This window comes from Coturnix japonica, chromosome 7, assembly GCF_001577835.2.
Source record: "Coturnix japonica isolate 7356 chromosome 7, Coturnix japonica 2.1, whole genome shotgun sequence".
Lineage (NCBI taxonomy): Eukaryota > Metazoa > Chordata > Aves > Galliformes > Phasianidae > Coturnix > Coturnix japonica.
In genome coordinates, this window is record NC_029522.1 from 10,997,913 (window position 1) to 11,011,574 (window position 13,662).

Here is a 13,662-nt window from a genome sequence, read left to right on the forward strand (position 1 = left end):
AAGGCATGGGCTCTGTGAAAGGATTCTCACCATTAAAAGCCTTTCACAGAGAATTAAAGACACTAAGAATTATGAGGTGTATATTTATTTCACAGTATCTTCTATTCATTTGAAAAGGTAGGATTCTTTATTGCCCCATTTTACCCTATTTTAAAAGGTCATCTGCATTTAGAATTTGCAGGTAGGTCCTTTAAACCAAAGATAATATGCATGAGACTGAATCTGAAATGTGCTGTTGTATGATTGAATCTATTTTCTGTCAGTCTTCACGTAAGATGAAGACTCTTCCCCCAAGCTTACAGTAAAGAAGTGATGAGAGAAGCCTCTTCCCAACTAGCTTATTGAAACTTGAAGCATCACATCATTACCTAAAATCTACATCACAAAGAATGAGAAAATGAAATACGCTGTCCAGGAGGGCCAGCACAAATGGCTGGAAAAAACAAAGCAGGAGGTCACAGAGAAATGGACTTTCACCTTCGAAACCTGGCATATCATGCAAAATGTAAGATTTGCTTGTGAAGGAAAGAAGAAGCACTAGAAAAATGTCAAGAGGTGACCTGTTAGTTGCCACTCTGATGCTGGAAAAGCACTCTGGAATAATGGTCACCTAGGGTGAATTAGATGACCTGAGCACATCTTCATTGACACCATTCACACTTATTCCTTATTGCTGTTCAGGTGCAACAAATAGACTGACTTACATTACCACTAGACAATGCCCAACTGTGTGTTTGGAGATACAGCCTAGCACTAGCCAGCTGAAGTCTGCATTTCTCTATATACAAGAAGACAAAAGTTTCCCAACAGATTTGCACCCTCTGAGAAAGGTGTAACTATCAGACTGTAAAAATTGAATTTAACAACTTGGAAATAGGAAAATTGAGTACTTAGTTCAGAACTCTCTTAAGTTGGTCATATGTTACAGCTAGTCCTGCTCCAAGTGGTAGTGCTAATTAACTAAGAGGCATCTTCTACGCTCACACAATGAAACAGCTGAGGATACATACTTGACCCTGACAAAGCACCACATCTAAAAGTCTTAATTCATACCCATCTGAAGTGTTCAAAAAGATACTTGTTAAAGTAGTTAGAATTCAATTGAAAATAAATATGTAATAATTATTTATAATTATTCTATGAGATGACTGAAACCTCCCAACCTGTGTGAGTTTGTCCAGTTCTCCTAGCCAGGCTCCAAACATCTTGTCCAGATCCTGATCTTCCTTATCACTGTCTTCTTCTGCACCATGGTCAAGCTCTTCATCTGATAATTGCTCCATCTGAAAAAAAAAGAAAAAAGGAACACTCAGATTGCATCAGTGTTCAAGAAAGCTTGTGTCAGCTGCTATACTCCTGAAAAAACATTCTGAAGTCAAGGCATGCTTGTCCATATGCTCTACAGAAATTGCACATTCATACTAAGTTGATGACAGTGCTCACTTCTGATGTGTAAGCATGAAAGTTGCAGTGGATAATTCGCCACTCTTACATTCCACTTTATGCCAGAATCATACAGAAAAAGATGAAGAACAAAGTCCAAAATGCTTAATACAACAGCAGACATTATTTCATGCTAACCTTATAGAAAGAATGCCTCCAGGGATGGGGCATCCACAACCTCTCTGGAAAGCCTGTTCCAGAGCATCATCACCCTCTGAGAGAAAAACTTCCTCCTTATATCTAACCTAAACCTTCCATGTCTTAGTTTAAAACCATTCCCCCTTGTCCTATCACTATCAACCCACGTAAACAATCATTCCCTCTCCAGTTTATACACTCCTTTTAAGTACTGGAAAGCTACAGTGAGGTCTCCCCAGAGCCTCTCTCCCCCAAGAATTCTCTTCAACCTTGCACGTTTTCATTGCCAGCTATTATCGGCAAATTGTACAGACTTTACATTAAGAAAAATTCAACTCTTGTCCAAAGAATTCAGCTGACCACAGCTAAGGAACCCGAAGGAAGTGCAGTCTCACTATGCAACAAATAGCTGACTTTACACATCTGTAAACAGAAATGCTTAAGCAAGCTACAGAGAATACAAGCAATCAAGTTGTTTAAATTTTGGACACTCTCCAGATTACTTCAGTGATACTGCACAATTTCCATCTGACCAAGAAACCCCTCACCTATAAACAAAGGGTCACCATTACAGCTAGCTGACTCACTTTTATTTAACAAGACTGAGCGTCCAAAGTAGACTTAACATTCTCCAAAGATTACCTATTATGAACTGAAAGGAAATTAATTTGTTGTTAAAAAGCTTTTCTTCCCGAACACATCCTCCAAGCCCCTTCCATGGTAGATCCTCACTGTTAAATTCAGGATTTGTTGAGAATGCAAATTTAGAGATTTTAACATACTCTGAGAGAAAATGCCATAGGTAGCAATTTAGGAGTGATTAAGCACACACACACACACACCAAAAAAAAACCCAAAAAAAAACGTTTGCAACACGATAAAGAACATTCAAAGAGAGATGTGAACAAGTCATCCAAAGTAGCACACAAAAGCCCCAGCAAACCATAGCTGGCAATGTCCCTTGATATGGTGAACCCATGGAGAGCATAGGAATTTGCTACACAGGCTTTCAAACGTTCCACTTAAAACGTTGCTTCTAAGTATGCAAAATTTAAATTACTTGTCTTCGGGAAATAAATCTTGATCTGAAAGACATCACTGTACTGCAGAGTTGAACTGATGACAGATTTCCAAAGACTACAAAAGTGTTCTCTGTTCAATCAGTTTTAGACTATTTATAGCAAAAAAAGACCTCCATGATTTAAAACAACCTTTACTTGTATTCCTGTATTATTTACATTTTACTTCACCTCAATAATCAGGCAACAGGAGGCCAGAGACAACCTTCTACTCTGAAGTTAGCTGAAGACAGAGCTTCCCACAGGTACAAAATACTGCCATCCAAGTGCTGTAGGCAAAGCAGCTTAAAACTCCTGCTGAAATTTTACTTTTGTGGGAGAAAAGAATGCAGCTGCTTACCTTAAAGGTACTATAATATAGACAGGCTTGAGCAGTGGACCCAAGAGAATCACAGGGCTGTATGGTTTGGATGGGACCTCTAGAGATCATCAAAAGCCCCTAATTCATGTAACAATCGTGTTTCAAAAGGAAGTAAAAATATACTGTCTTCAGTGGCATGACATTTTTTTTTTTTTTTCTATTCAGTATTAGAGGGTGTTACAGTACAAAGCAAAGCAGAATCATCAGTAGATCAGACTTGGCTTGCTTAATTCCTCTTCTTCACTCCATGAAGCTAGATCAGACACTAGAACAGTTCGTAATTTCACAATACAGAGAAAGTTCTTTCATAAAACCACTCTTTCAACAAAGACTGAAGCACATCTTCAGACTTCCCAATGCCCATTCACATGTCATCCTCAGTTTAATTTTAAAAATGCCAAGCAACCAAGTCTCTGTAACTTTGTTGGAGAGACTTGCTCCATCCACCACAAGCCTTCTGTGTCAGGAAGCGTCTTCTGATCATTCTTTTATTTTGCACTTAATCCTCTACATTTTCCCAAGACTTTCACACTAAAACATTCTCTTTTCCTCTCAGAATCTTCTAATAAATGCACACAAATACTCCTCTCCTAAACATAACTAAGCTATCCACATTGTAACCTTAAATCTTTTCTTGTAAATCAAGTTCTTTACCCTAATCCAAAAGTAAAATTCAGTTTTCTTCAGGTATGGTGCTCAGATGTAAACCTGAGAAGCCTGGCTGAAACTACCACACCCTGTTCTAGAAGTACTGTTGATGTAGCAAGAGGATGCTCCACTGCTCCCCAGTATCACATCAACCACAGGCAGCAACAGGCTTAGTGAACGAAGCTGCTCTGCATAAGTGTCACTTGAGACAACTCTCTTCTACTCACAATTAAACAGTCTGCCAAGTACAAGACTTTGCACCTGGCTTGTGGCAATCCTTACTATCAATAAAAGCTAGGGGATGAACAGATTGCATACAGTCCTGCCAAAAAGAACCTTGAGGGACTGTAGATTACAAGCTGGACATGAGCCAGCAATGTGTCCACACAACACAGAAAGCCAAGCATATCCTGGGCTGCATCAAAAGTGTGGCCAATAGGCCAAGGGAGGTGATCCCTTGTGGTGCTCAGAGATATGATTTAGCAGAGAGCTGGTAGAGTTAGGGTACTATGGTTGGGCTGAGGTTGGACTTGATGATCTTTAAGGTCTTTTCCAACCTGAGTAATTCTATGATTCTATGATCCTGTCCCTTTACTCTGCACCTGGAGTACTGCATCCAGATGTGGAGTCTTCAGTACAGGAGAGACACAGACCTGTTGGAGCGCATCCAGAGGAGGGCCACAAAAATCATCCCAGAGATGAAACACCTCCCCTGAGATAACAGTCTGAGAGAACCCTTCAGCGGACAGTCTGAAGGGGCTCTTAAGAGCGGAGAAGAAAAGCCTCCAGGCAGACCTGATAGCAGCCTTTCAGTATCTTAAGTGGGAGACATAAGAAAAAAAGGGACAGACTCTTCAGCAGGGTCTGTGGTGATAGGACATGGAGAAATGGTTTCAAACTTAAAGAAGGGAGATTTAGATTAGATATATGGAAAAAAGGCTTTTTTTTCTTTTATATTATGGGAAGTGAAGCACTGGAACAGGCTGCCCAGAGTTGTGGTGGGTACCCCATATGTGGAGGCACTCAAGTTCAGGCTGTATAGGGCTCTGAACAATATGATCTAACTGCAGATCTCCCTGTTCATTGCAGAGGGGTTGGATTAGATGACCTTTAAAGGTCTCTTCAAACTCAAACAATTCCATGATTCTATGAATATTTAAGCTAACATGGCATGGCATACTGCAGCAAAGCTGCAAAACAGATTAAATTCAGCTTCTGACTCTTATTCTGGAACTATTCAGTATTTCTGGCATTCCAGGAAAAGGAAGAAAAAATAAGAAGAAAAGCTCTTCTAAAAATCCGTAAGTGATCCTAAAAACCAAAAAATATTGTTATGCTCATATAATCAGGCAGCACACTTCCACCAAGATCACACCAGTTTCTGTCTTTTAAGTCAGTCATGACTACTTCCACCACCACCACCTGACCCTTCAAAGGCTCTTCTCCATAATGTTACCCCAAAACCCTCTCCACAGACAAATCTGGAGACAGCAGGGTATACTTACTTTCTACCTTCTGCAAAACAAACAGAAGCTGGATTTCCACATCTCTTAAAAGTTTGCTTTATTAGTCCTTAGGTTTTTATGAGGACCAGAAGTATTGTAGATTCAAGCCAAAACACTTTATACTTAAGGTGATTTGGTAAACAAACTACAGCAACTGTTCTCATTTGAGAATATAGCATTTCTCAATGTCTAACTATACTTGATGTTAGGAATTTTTATGTGAAGGTTAAGGGAAGCTATTAAAAATGTGCTTTAGGAAACATGACTATAAACTGGTGAATCAAACAGATACTGTGATATAAAACAGACAGTGCTCAATATTTACAGACGTTTTACACAGCACAGCTAGCTTTTCCTTCTTCAAGCTGTTTTTGACACTCTCCAGTTAGATGGAATTTGTTCTGCAATGCATTCACTCTATGACAAGGTTCATAATTCATCCTTTCAGTATGAGAGGAGTTTGCTGGTTTCTTTCCACAATTCAAATCTTCAGAAATATTTAGTAATAAGACCATTCTCAATTTCCTATAAGTTGTTCCTTTTGCTATATTAACTTGGCACTAGAGACACTGCTTCATTTCCAGTTACTCTGAAGACAGAATTAGCAGCCTGAAGAAAACTTCTACAAGTAAAGTACTGTTGTGTCAGCAAGCCTGGCACTAAATTCTATAGTATTTGCCAGCTCCTTGTAGTCCCCACCCAAGCTTTCTAACGTCAGCTGCATATCCTCTAAGCTTGTCAATGTTTGCTTGCAAAAGGCACACAGAGGACAGTGTCTCACTTAAGAAATAGCAAATATTAACTTGCTAGTCCTCTAAAATGGATCTCTTCACATGAGCTCCACCAGTGGATTAAACTGATGAATTAAGGCAGGGGAGATAAAACATTCAGCTAAGAGTATCTGAACTTTCCAGTAACAAAACCAGAAACAGTAACAACTCAAAAATAGCGCACATCCCAATTAAAATTAAGAAGTTAATCTAAGAAATAGAAAAAGGAAGCCAGTAACAGTTCTAAAGCACTTGCAGGTCAGTAGAATTTAAGTAGCTCACAATTCTGTTTAGCTCATGCTGAGAGAAGTGACAAAGTAATTTTAAGATTCAAGCCATTTTTCAGCACTTTTGTCCTATTAATTTCAAGCATCTATCAAAACAGAATTTAATGGAAATGAGCAGCTTTCAGGTTTTATTTGAGTGACTTGTAACACAGAACAACATTTTGAATGTGCCCGCTGAAATTTCAGTCAGATGCTCACCTCTGCTTGACTTGTCCATTGCAGCACTGCAGTAAAACAAACTGAGCAGAACTCAGTAGGACAAAAAAATCAAGTCAAAGAAAGCACAACGAAGACTCACTTCCCATTTGTCATTTGTACAATAAGGTTCTAACCTGTTCTCTCACATAATACAGTTATTATTCAAGTTGCATCCCAAGTAAGGCATAACAACATTCTCTATAGAGACTCTGTTGTTCAGAATTGTTGGCTATTCCCTCCCCTAAACATACTCAGTGACTAAATTTAGTGCTCAAACACCTAAACACTAACAACCGTAAGAAATTTTTAAAAGTCTCAGTCCTTCAACTGGGGCACTTGATGGCAGTGACAACTTCAATTTGACTCTTCTTTTAGAGTGAAACAGCACTGACAGCTTACCAGATAAGACTATTGTCTTCCAAGAACCCTTGCCAAGCAATGATTCAAGAAAAACTTTTTCTAAAGGTATATAGAAATCTTCATCTAAAGCATTTTCCTATTTTTACCTTAGTAAGATTAATCTAAACCAGTTACAATAAACATGATTCCTGGATGTCTGCTTCTCTTCAGCATTAACGCTCTGTCAACCCTCGCTGGTTTTGTTTTGCTGTCATAACAAATTGGATAGGGCTAACCTGAATGAGAATAACCAATACACTAATGAGATTACGTTAAGCTGAAGCTATCAGGTACCCTTTCAAGAAACATTTTTCATAGCAGCACTTTGACTCTCATTTTTCCAGAAAATCAACAGTAACATATGAAGACATCACAGACTGTAAAAATACTCAGCTTTCAGCCTTTAGTCCTTCATGTAAGGGCTTCTTAGCACCTACCATTTTAGGACACCTATAAAAATAAGGTCTCGACATAATATTGTCTTCACACAAGTAAGGCTTCCTGCACTTAAGTGTGATCTATGTATTATCTTATTATCCAGTCTGGAGTGCATCAGCCAACCTGATCCATTTGAAACATTATTTAAATAGGCAGACTCATAATCTGCTGTAAACCTGCTAGTTTCCAAAACAATTCATTAGGTTTGTTCATATTTGAATGCAGGAGGCCCAGTATTCTTGTTTCATTTATGAAAAGGAAATGAGACTTTCAGTAGAAGCCAACAGTTGCAGTATTTAAACATAACAGTTTTTCACAGAGTGAAATAAGAAATTACCGGTCATTTAGAAAACAAAAGAAACAGTTACTTTTTCTTTTTTTTTTTCTGATGCGATCTGTCAGTTTTCTATGCTGGGATGAATATGAGATGATGTGCTATCAAATAACAAATGGAAAACAAAACCAAAACAAACAAAAAACCACAAACCCACATGTAAGGAAACATGAAAAGCTCACAAACAATGTTTCAGATGTACCCTTCTGACGTTTTCACAATCACTGCAGCATTCTGAAGCTAACAAACTGCTGCTATCAGAAAGCAACAGCTGATCCCTCGGACACCAAGAAGTTCTGAAAGTATTTCCAGCGTCCTTCACTGAAACCCTGTGTTGCAGACTTGCATTTCAATACTGCAGTTCTGACCTTCAACCTACCCAGCCCAAGACAATAGTTAAGTTTCATTACATTATTTCCTTTAGTAAAAGCACTCTGCATTTAAATAAGCCGTTACAGGAAATAAATAAAAATTAAAATTAAAAATATCAGAGAATTTGTCTATGCCACTCTTAATGATGGAAACATTAAAAACAACAAACAGAAAACAACACCATAGAACTCAAATCCAACTGGAAATGCCATGTCCTTAAGGGCTCAAGATTGTGTCTATTCACTGTACTTCTAGAAGCAGAATAACACACATTTTGTGCTAACGGTGCTAAGTATATTCAAAGAAAACTGATAGCATAAAACCCCAACTTTTAAACCAACTCTCTTTCAGACAACTGATGTTTTCACCTCCACCCTTTCTTATTATTCACCAGCAGCTTTGTACAAGCTTATGCTTGTTACTGAACTAAGGATTTGCTTCTTCAAAACAACTATGGAATTCGTTAAAAAAAAAAACAAAAAAAAAACTACTCAAGGGATAAACAATACACAAATGGTCAAAACACCATCTGAACAACCAACAGAACTTCTGCCTTTTGAAAATCTAGTCTCTGATCATAAGAGAACTACACAGTGCACACTAGAATATTTTAAGAAATTAGAGTTACGTGTCCATTTGTGACCATGCCAGCATCAATTACCGTTTAAGAAGTTATATGTGACAGAAGACCACTGTATTGCACCATACAAGTAAGATTCTAGAACATTTTTTTACCCGTAATGCTCGTTCACTTGACTTCTTAAAGCAATCTAAAAGCTGCATGGTTAATACAATTCAGGCTTGAGGGGTTACTTTTAGAGGAGTAAATGAATTTGATGCACATTGCAAAACTAACAACCAAAACGCATATTCACATTTCCCCACATTTCCTTGAAGTTACAGTAAACAATGAAAGGCAGTTGGAGCAAACAAGTTGTTTCTTTCACACTGATCCTCTGCTCACAAGACAAAGATCAAAAAATCTCCATGCCCTTCAGTTAAAAAGAAAAATGTGTACATATTTATATATATATAAATTCTTATGCCATAATTGGTATTGACATTTCTCCTTTGATTTTAATACCGAATCAACAAGCAAGTGATCACAGAATCATAGAATTGTAGGGGTTGGAAGGGACCTCTAGAGATCATCGAGTCCAACCCCCCTGCCAAAGCAGGTTCCCTACACCACGTCGCACAGGTGATAAGCTGTAGATCGCATGTTTTAGTATTTCCATGTTTCCTCTCAATATTCTTAATTTCCTCTTAACAGTTGTGTCTTAAGGCATTCTGAAATCTATTATTCCCAGGGGAAAAAAAATAAAAATGAGGGGGAAAAAAAAAAAAAAAGATGAACAAGATTAGAAATCATGGATTATACATAGAGAACTTCCCAATGTTCTATAAATCAGCTTACATCAGGAGTAATCTAGATGAAAACCTGAACAAGAGTTCTTAGCTTTAAACATCACAGGTAGAGGCTGGATATATCCCAATGCTCTTATATCAGACACATTTCAATATCTCTGAAATTCAAACACTGAGCTAGAAAATCTGACAGCTAAAAAAATCAAATTCAGAACACCCCGAATGAAAGTCTTGTACCATGTAAAGGCCTCTTTCTATATACTATTTTGAGCTGGTGTTTTTCTTTTTTATTTTTTTCAAACCATGCTTCAGGCAGTAGTTTCCTAGGCTTGTACTCAACACGATATGCTGAAAACATGTGGAACATCTGAATGAAAAACTAGGCATTTTAGTAAAAACAGAAGACCTTAACAGTCAGCAAGTTTGTATACTTCTGAAACCGCTGAGTCAGTAATTCTGTCAAAATTCTGTATTTGTTTAATGCATCAAGATAGCATATGTTGCTACAATTTAAAAATCATTTCTGTGCATTCTTTTGTACTAGTTAAACAACAAATTACTTATGCAAAGTAGCTCTGAAATGGAAAAAGTAAGAGCTACGCCTTGCACTTACAAAGAGGCTCGCATAACCAGAAGTACTGTGGGTGACCCATTAAGGTCCCTGGTAGCCATCTCTACCTGTCTCCATGTAAGATCCAAGTAAGAAAGAGTTGTATTTAATCATGTCAATAGTCAGAAGAATTTATTTCAGTAGTTGGTCACTGGATTACAAAGGAATGTGACAACCTCTGACCCAAGTTTATCTGTTTTCCAGCTCATACCTTTTCCCTCTGACTTTTCAATGATGTGTTCATTAAATAAATCAACACGATATACCACAACTCTTGTTCACTTGTCCTGTCAAATTCAACTTCACTCCAACTGCTGAAGCAGGGGAGTCAGCATTACTTCAGGAAACTATTTTATTCCTTACTTATTTATTAAAATAATTAGTAGCAATTTGAAAAACAGAAATGTTTATGCTGAGTTTTCAGTACTGCATGGGGGTTCACCTTTAAGCTGTTCTTCAAAACTAAAATATGGCATTGCACTTCAGCAAAAAAAAAATCATGATCTTCAAACATAGGAAGTCAAGATCAAAATACAAGATGTGCAACACTTCACCATTCAAGGAAATTGGCATAGGGAAGACATCACTAGGCAAAATGTATATGAAGAAAAGTCTAAAAAGCAATATGCATTTTGAACTTTCATTTTCAAGTCTTTTACTTGACCAGGAAGCTAGCCTGAAAAGTGGAACTCCACTAATATAAAACCAGGCATCCTCACTGCAAGGCCTTATTCTCAGCTTTAACTGGAAGGTGCAAAACAGACAGCTTACAACTGTTCCGCCCTTGCCCACCAATGTGTGCAAGTCTCTGAAAAGAAATCCTCACATCTGGAAGTGCATGTTTTGCACTGCAGATGGTTTGAAGTTTCAATAAAATATCAATTAAAAGCTGCTTAAAGTAACAGTCAATCAAGCACACACAGCATTTCTAGCGCTACTCCTAAACTTAAGCACATGTCTGTACAAGAACTTGCCTTTGCCTCCAGCTGTTTGTGTTTAAGCCTGGTCAAATAATAACTTTTTACTAAGCCCTTAAAAAATCTTTTTCTTTACGTTAACTATCAGTTTGGAACACAAATATTTGTAGCAACACAACACAGCTTTAATTAAGAGTTTCTAAAATTCATTTAACAACTATTTGAATAAGCAATTGGAACAAGAGAAGTCTTAATCAGATATCGGACATCAAAGCAAACTGTCTCAGTGTTCTTGGAATCCCCCAAAATATACCAGTGCTGTATACAGTAAATAGAGATTTTCTAAACAGCACAAGGTGTTCATGCTACAGTTGTTGCACCTTTCAGATTATAAGAGGCTGTTCAACCTCTTATAATGCCCAGAGATTTTAACCACAAAAATATCAAACACACCACAGCTGCTCTCTAGTTTTCCTCAGATTCAGAACAAAAACTCTCAAATGAAGTAGTCAGTCTGTTAAGCAGGAATAAGAAATCACAGCACTATCCACAGACAAAATGACAGAAAGTGTTCTTTCTGGTTAGTGGCATCAAGGAATAAAAACTTTTCCCCACATCCACTACAACTACTAATTCATTTTGTATTTAATCACAGCTTGTACACTCTAACTTTAGTTTACTCAATCAGCCACCAATTTCCTGAAATAAACAAAGTGAAGATACTAGCGCGTTTACTTCATCATCTTGATTTCCAACAAACAGGAAATTCCCCTGATGTGCCATAGCAAGAATACCTATGAAATATCCACCCCACCCTTTCTTTGCTTGATAGCTGTGAGAGAGAGAGAGAGGTAAAACACAAAGTGGATCGGGGAGAAGTCTACCCTATATTCCACGTGACTGGTTTCTTACTAAGACTTTAGTGTTTTTATTTTTACATATTATATATATTGATCACAGAACATGAAATGTAAAATTAACTTCCATAAAGTGACCTCCTATACACCAAAATACACTTAAAATATGTTTCTTCTTGACAGGAGACAAACCAAAATTGCTGAAAAGTCTACTGAAGAATTTCTCTAATTGCATCTGAAATTTGCTCTGCAGAGAAGGCACACAATAAGACCTTTATTTCCTCCAATACATTTCAGTGTCCGTCTCACATTTAGCCAAACAGATGTTGCTTTAAAAAGATGGGGTTTCATCCATCATTGTGCCCAATTTTCAGAACCAAGATTTCAGCCAGAGAACCCAAATAGCATTAAGTTCTGTGTAAAGAGCATCCCAGATAACATCATGTCTCACAGAAAATTCTTTACAAAGACAGATCTAAAAAGCTGCATAAAAAAAAAATCTTACATACAAAAGTTGTGTCTGCTAAAAATACTGTTCCAAGTATCACAAAGTAACATAGGTGTTCTCCAAAAGACTGAAATTCGTCGTCAGTTGCAGGAGCCAACATCTTTGTATTACCTGTTCTTGAAAATGAGAGTATGCAAGCCAGGAAAATGTATAGCTTTAAACCTGTATTAGAAGTATAGCCTGCCTTCACTAGGGAGAGATATGCACTTGAAAGCATACATTAGCTCCCACTTTCAAAATCTTCATTGCGCAGTTATTGTAACACACTGTTATAGCTTCTCTTTCAAGTCAGTTTTAACTTTGAAACCTGACACTCAAAAAGAAACAAAAAACATTAACAAGTTGATGAAGAAACAGAAGCAATACTAAGCCTAATATAATAACGTCAACAGAACTATGAGGCTGCAACCTCAGAGTTGAGGTTGTTAGTAAATAATCATTAAAAAGTGTCTTTCTTCCCCACTGAAATTCCATAAGCAACTCACAACTTATGCTATTCCACCCCTGAATTCTTTCAGAAGCTTCCTCAAAATCCTCTAAGTACACTTCCTAGACACTGCAGACCCTTGATCTTCTCACAGGTACACAGACAGCAACGGACTACAGCTAAGTGATTGGTGACAGCAGCCATCACTTCACCGAGGGCAAATCGTTCCTGACAAATCTGGTGATGGTGATTCAAGTGAGAACACAAGCCTTTAACATTTTTGTAGACAGTTCTCAGCAAGCCCACAGCAGGCACGTTGGAAGAACAAAGAAAGAAAGGCAGATTTCCAATTTACAGATAAGAGCCATGGCAAAGCACACAAAGCAAACTTGACGTTGCCTGGAAAAACAGAACAAGAACTGCTTACATCCATAACTGCATCTTCAGAAACATTCCGCATGTAACAACAGAACATAAAATGCAACATGCATGGTATTTTGTGTAAACAGTTTAAGAATTCTATTTTGATATAAAGGCAACATTTCCACACATACTATTTGTAACAGTCCAAACAGTTCTTCAAGAAGTCTAACAGCTGGTAGTTCTGCTGCGTGCTATTTGGCCTTCTCTTTCTTCGAGAGCAGCTGAAGTTAGATGAATCAGAAGAAAAAAATATATATCAAAACCAGACAAAAGTGGGGAAATATTGTTTGTAGGTGACCCTGAAGATCTTTTTCCAATCTTTGTGATGATGTAGTCTTAATTCTTAGCAGAAATCCTAACTCACCTTCCAGTCTGTTGCAGCTGAGGTTAGAGTAAGGAGTATATAACATGGTATGAAATTTTATATAAAGCAACTTGTGAACAGTGTTATTTCTTTTATCATAGTTAAAGCACTGCCTTTGCCAAAGTTCACTGTCTTTAAACTACGACTGTTATACTGTCCTTATGGAAAGGAATTTGGCAACTTGTTCTGAGTCCTACTGGATAGTACCTACATCTT

At 37.6% G+C, this 13,662-nt stretch overlaps 1 protein-coding gene across 6 annotated transcripts in view; it reads right to left on the reverse strand.

The window, feature by feature from the left end:
- Window positions 1–13,662, reverse strand: part of RAPH1 (Ras association (RalGDS/AF-6) and pleckstrin homology domains 1) — a 178,645-nt gene that overhangs the window by 39,598 nt on the left and 125,385 nt on the right. For all 6 annotated transcript variants that reach the window (XM_015868252.2, XM_015868251.2, XM_015868246.2 and 3 more), the window contains one exon: window positions 1,164–1,283. In XM_015868252.2, the coding sequence (XP_015723738.1) occupies window positions 1,164–1,283 (120 nt within the window). The remainder of the gene's footprint in view (window positions 1–1,163; window positions 1,284–13,662) is intronic.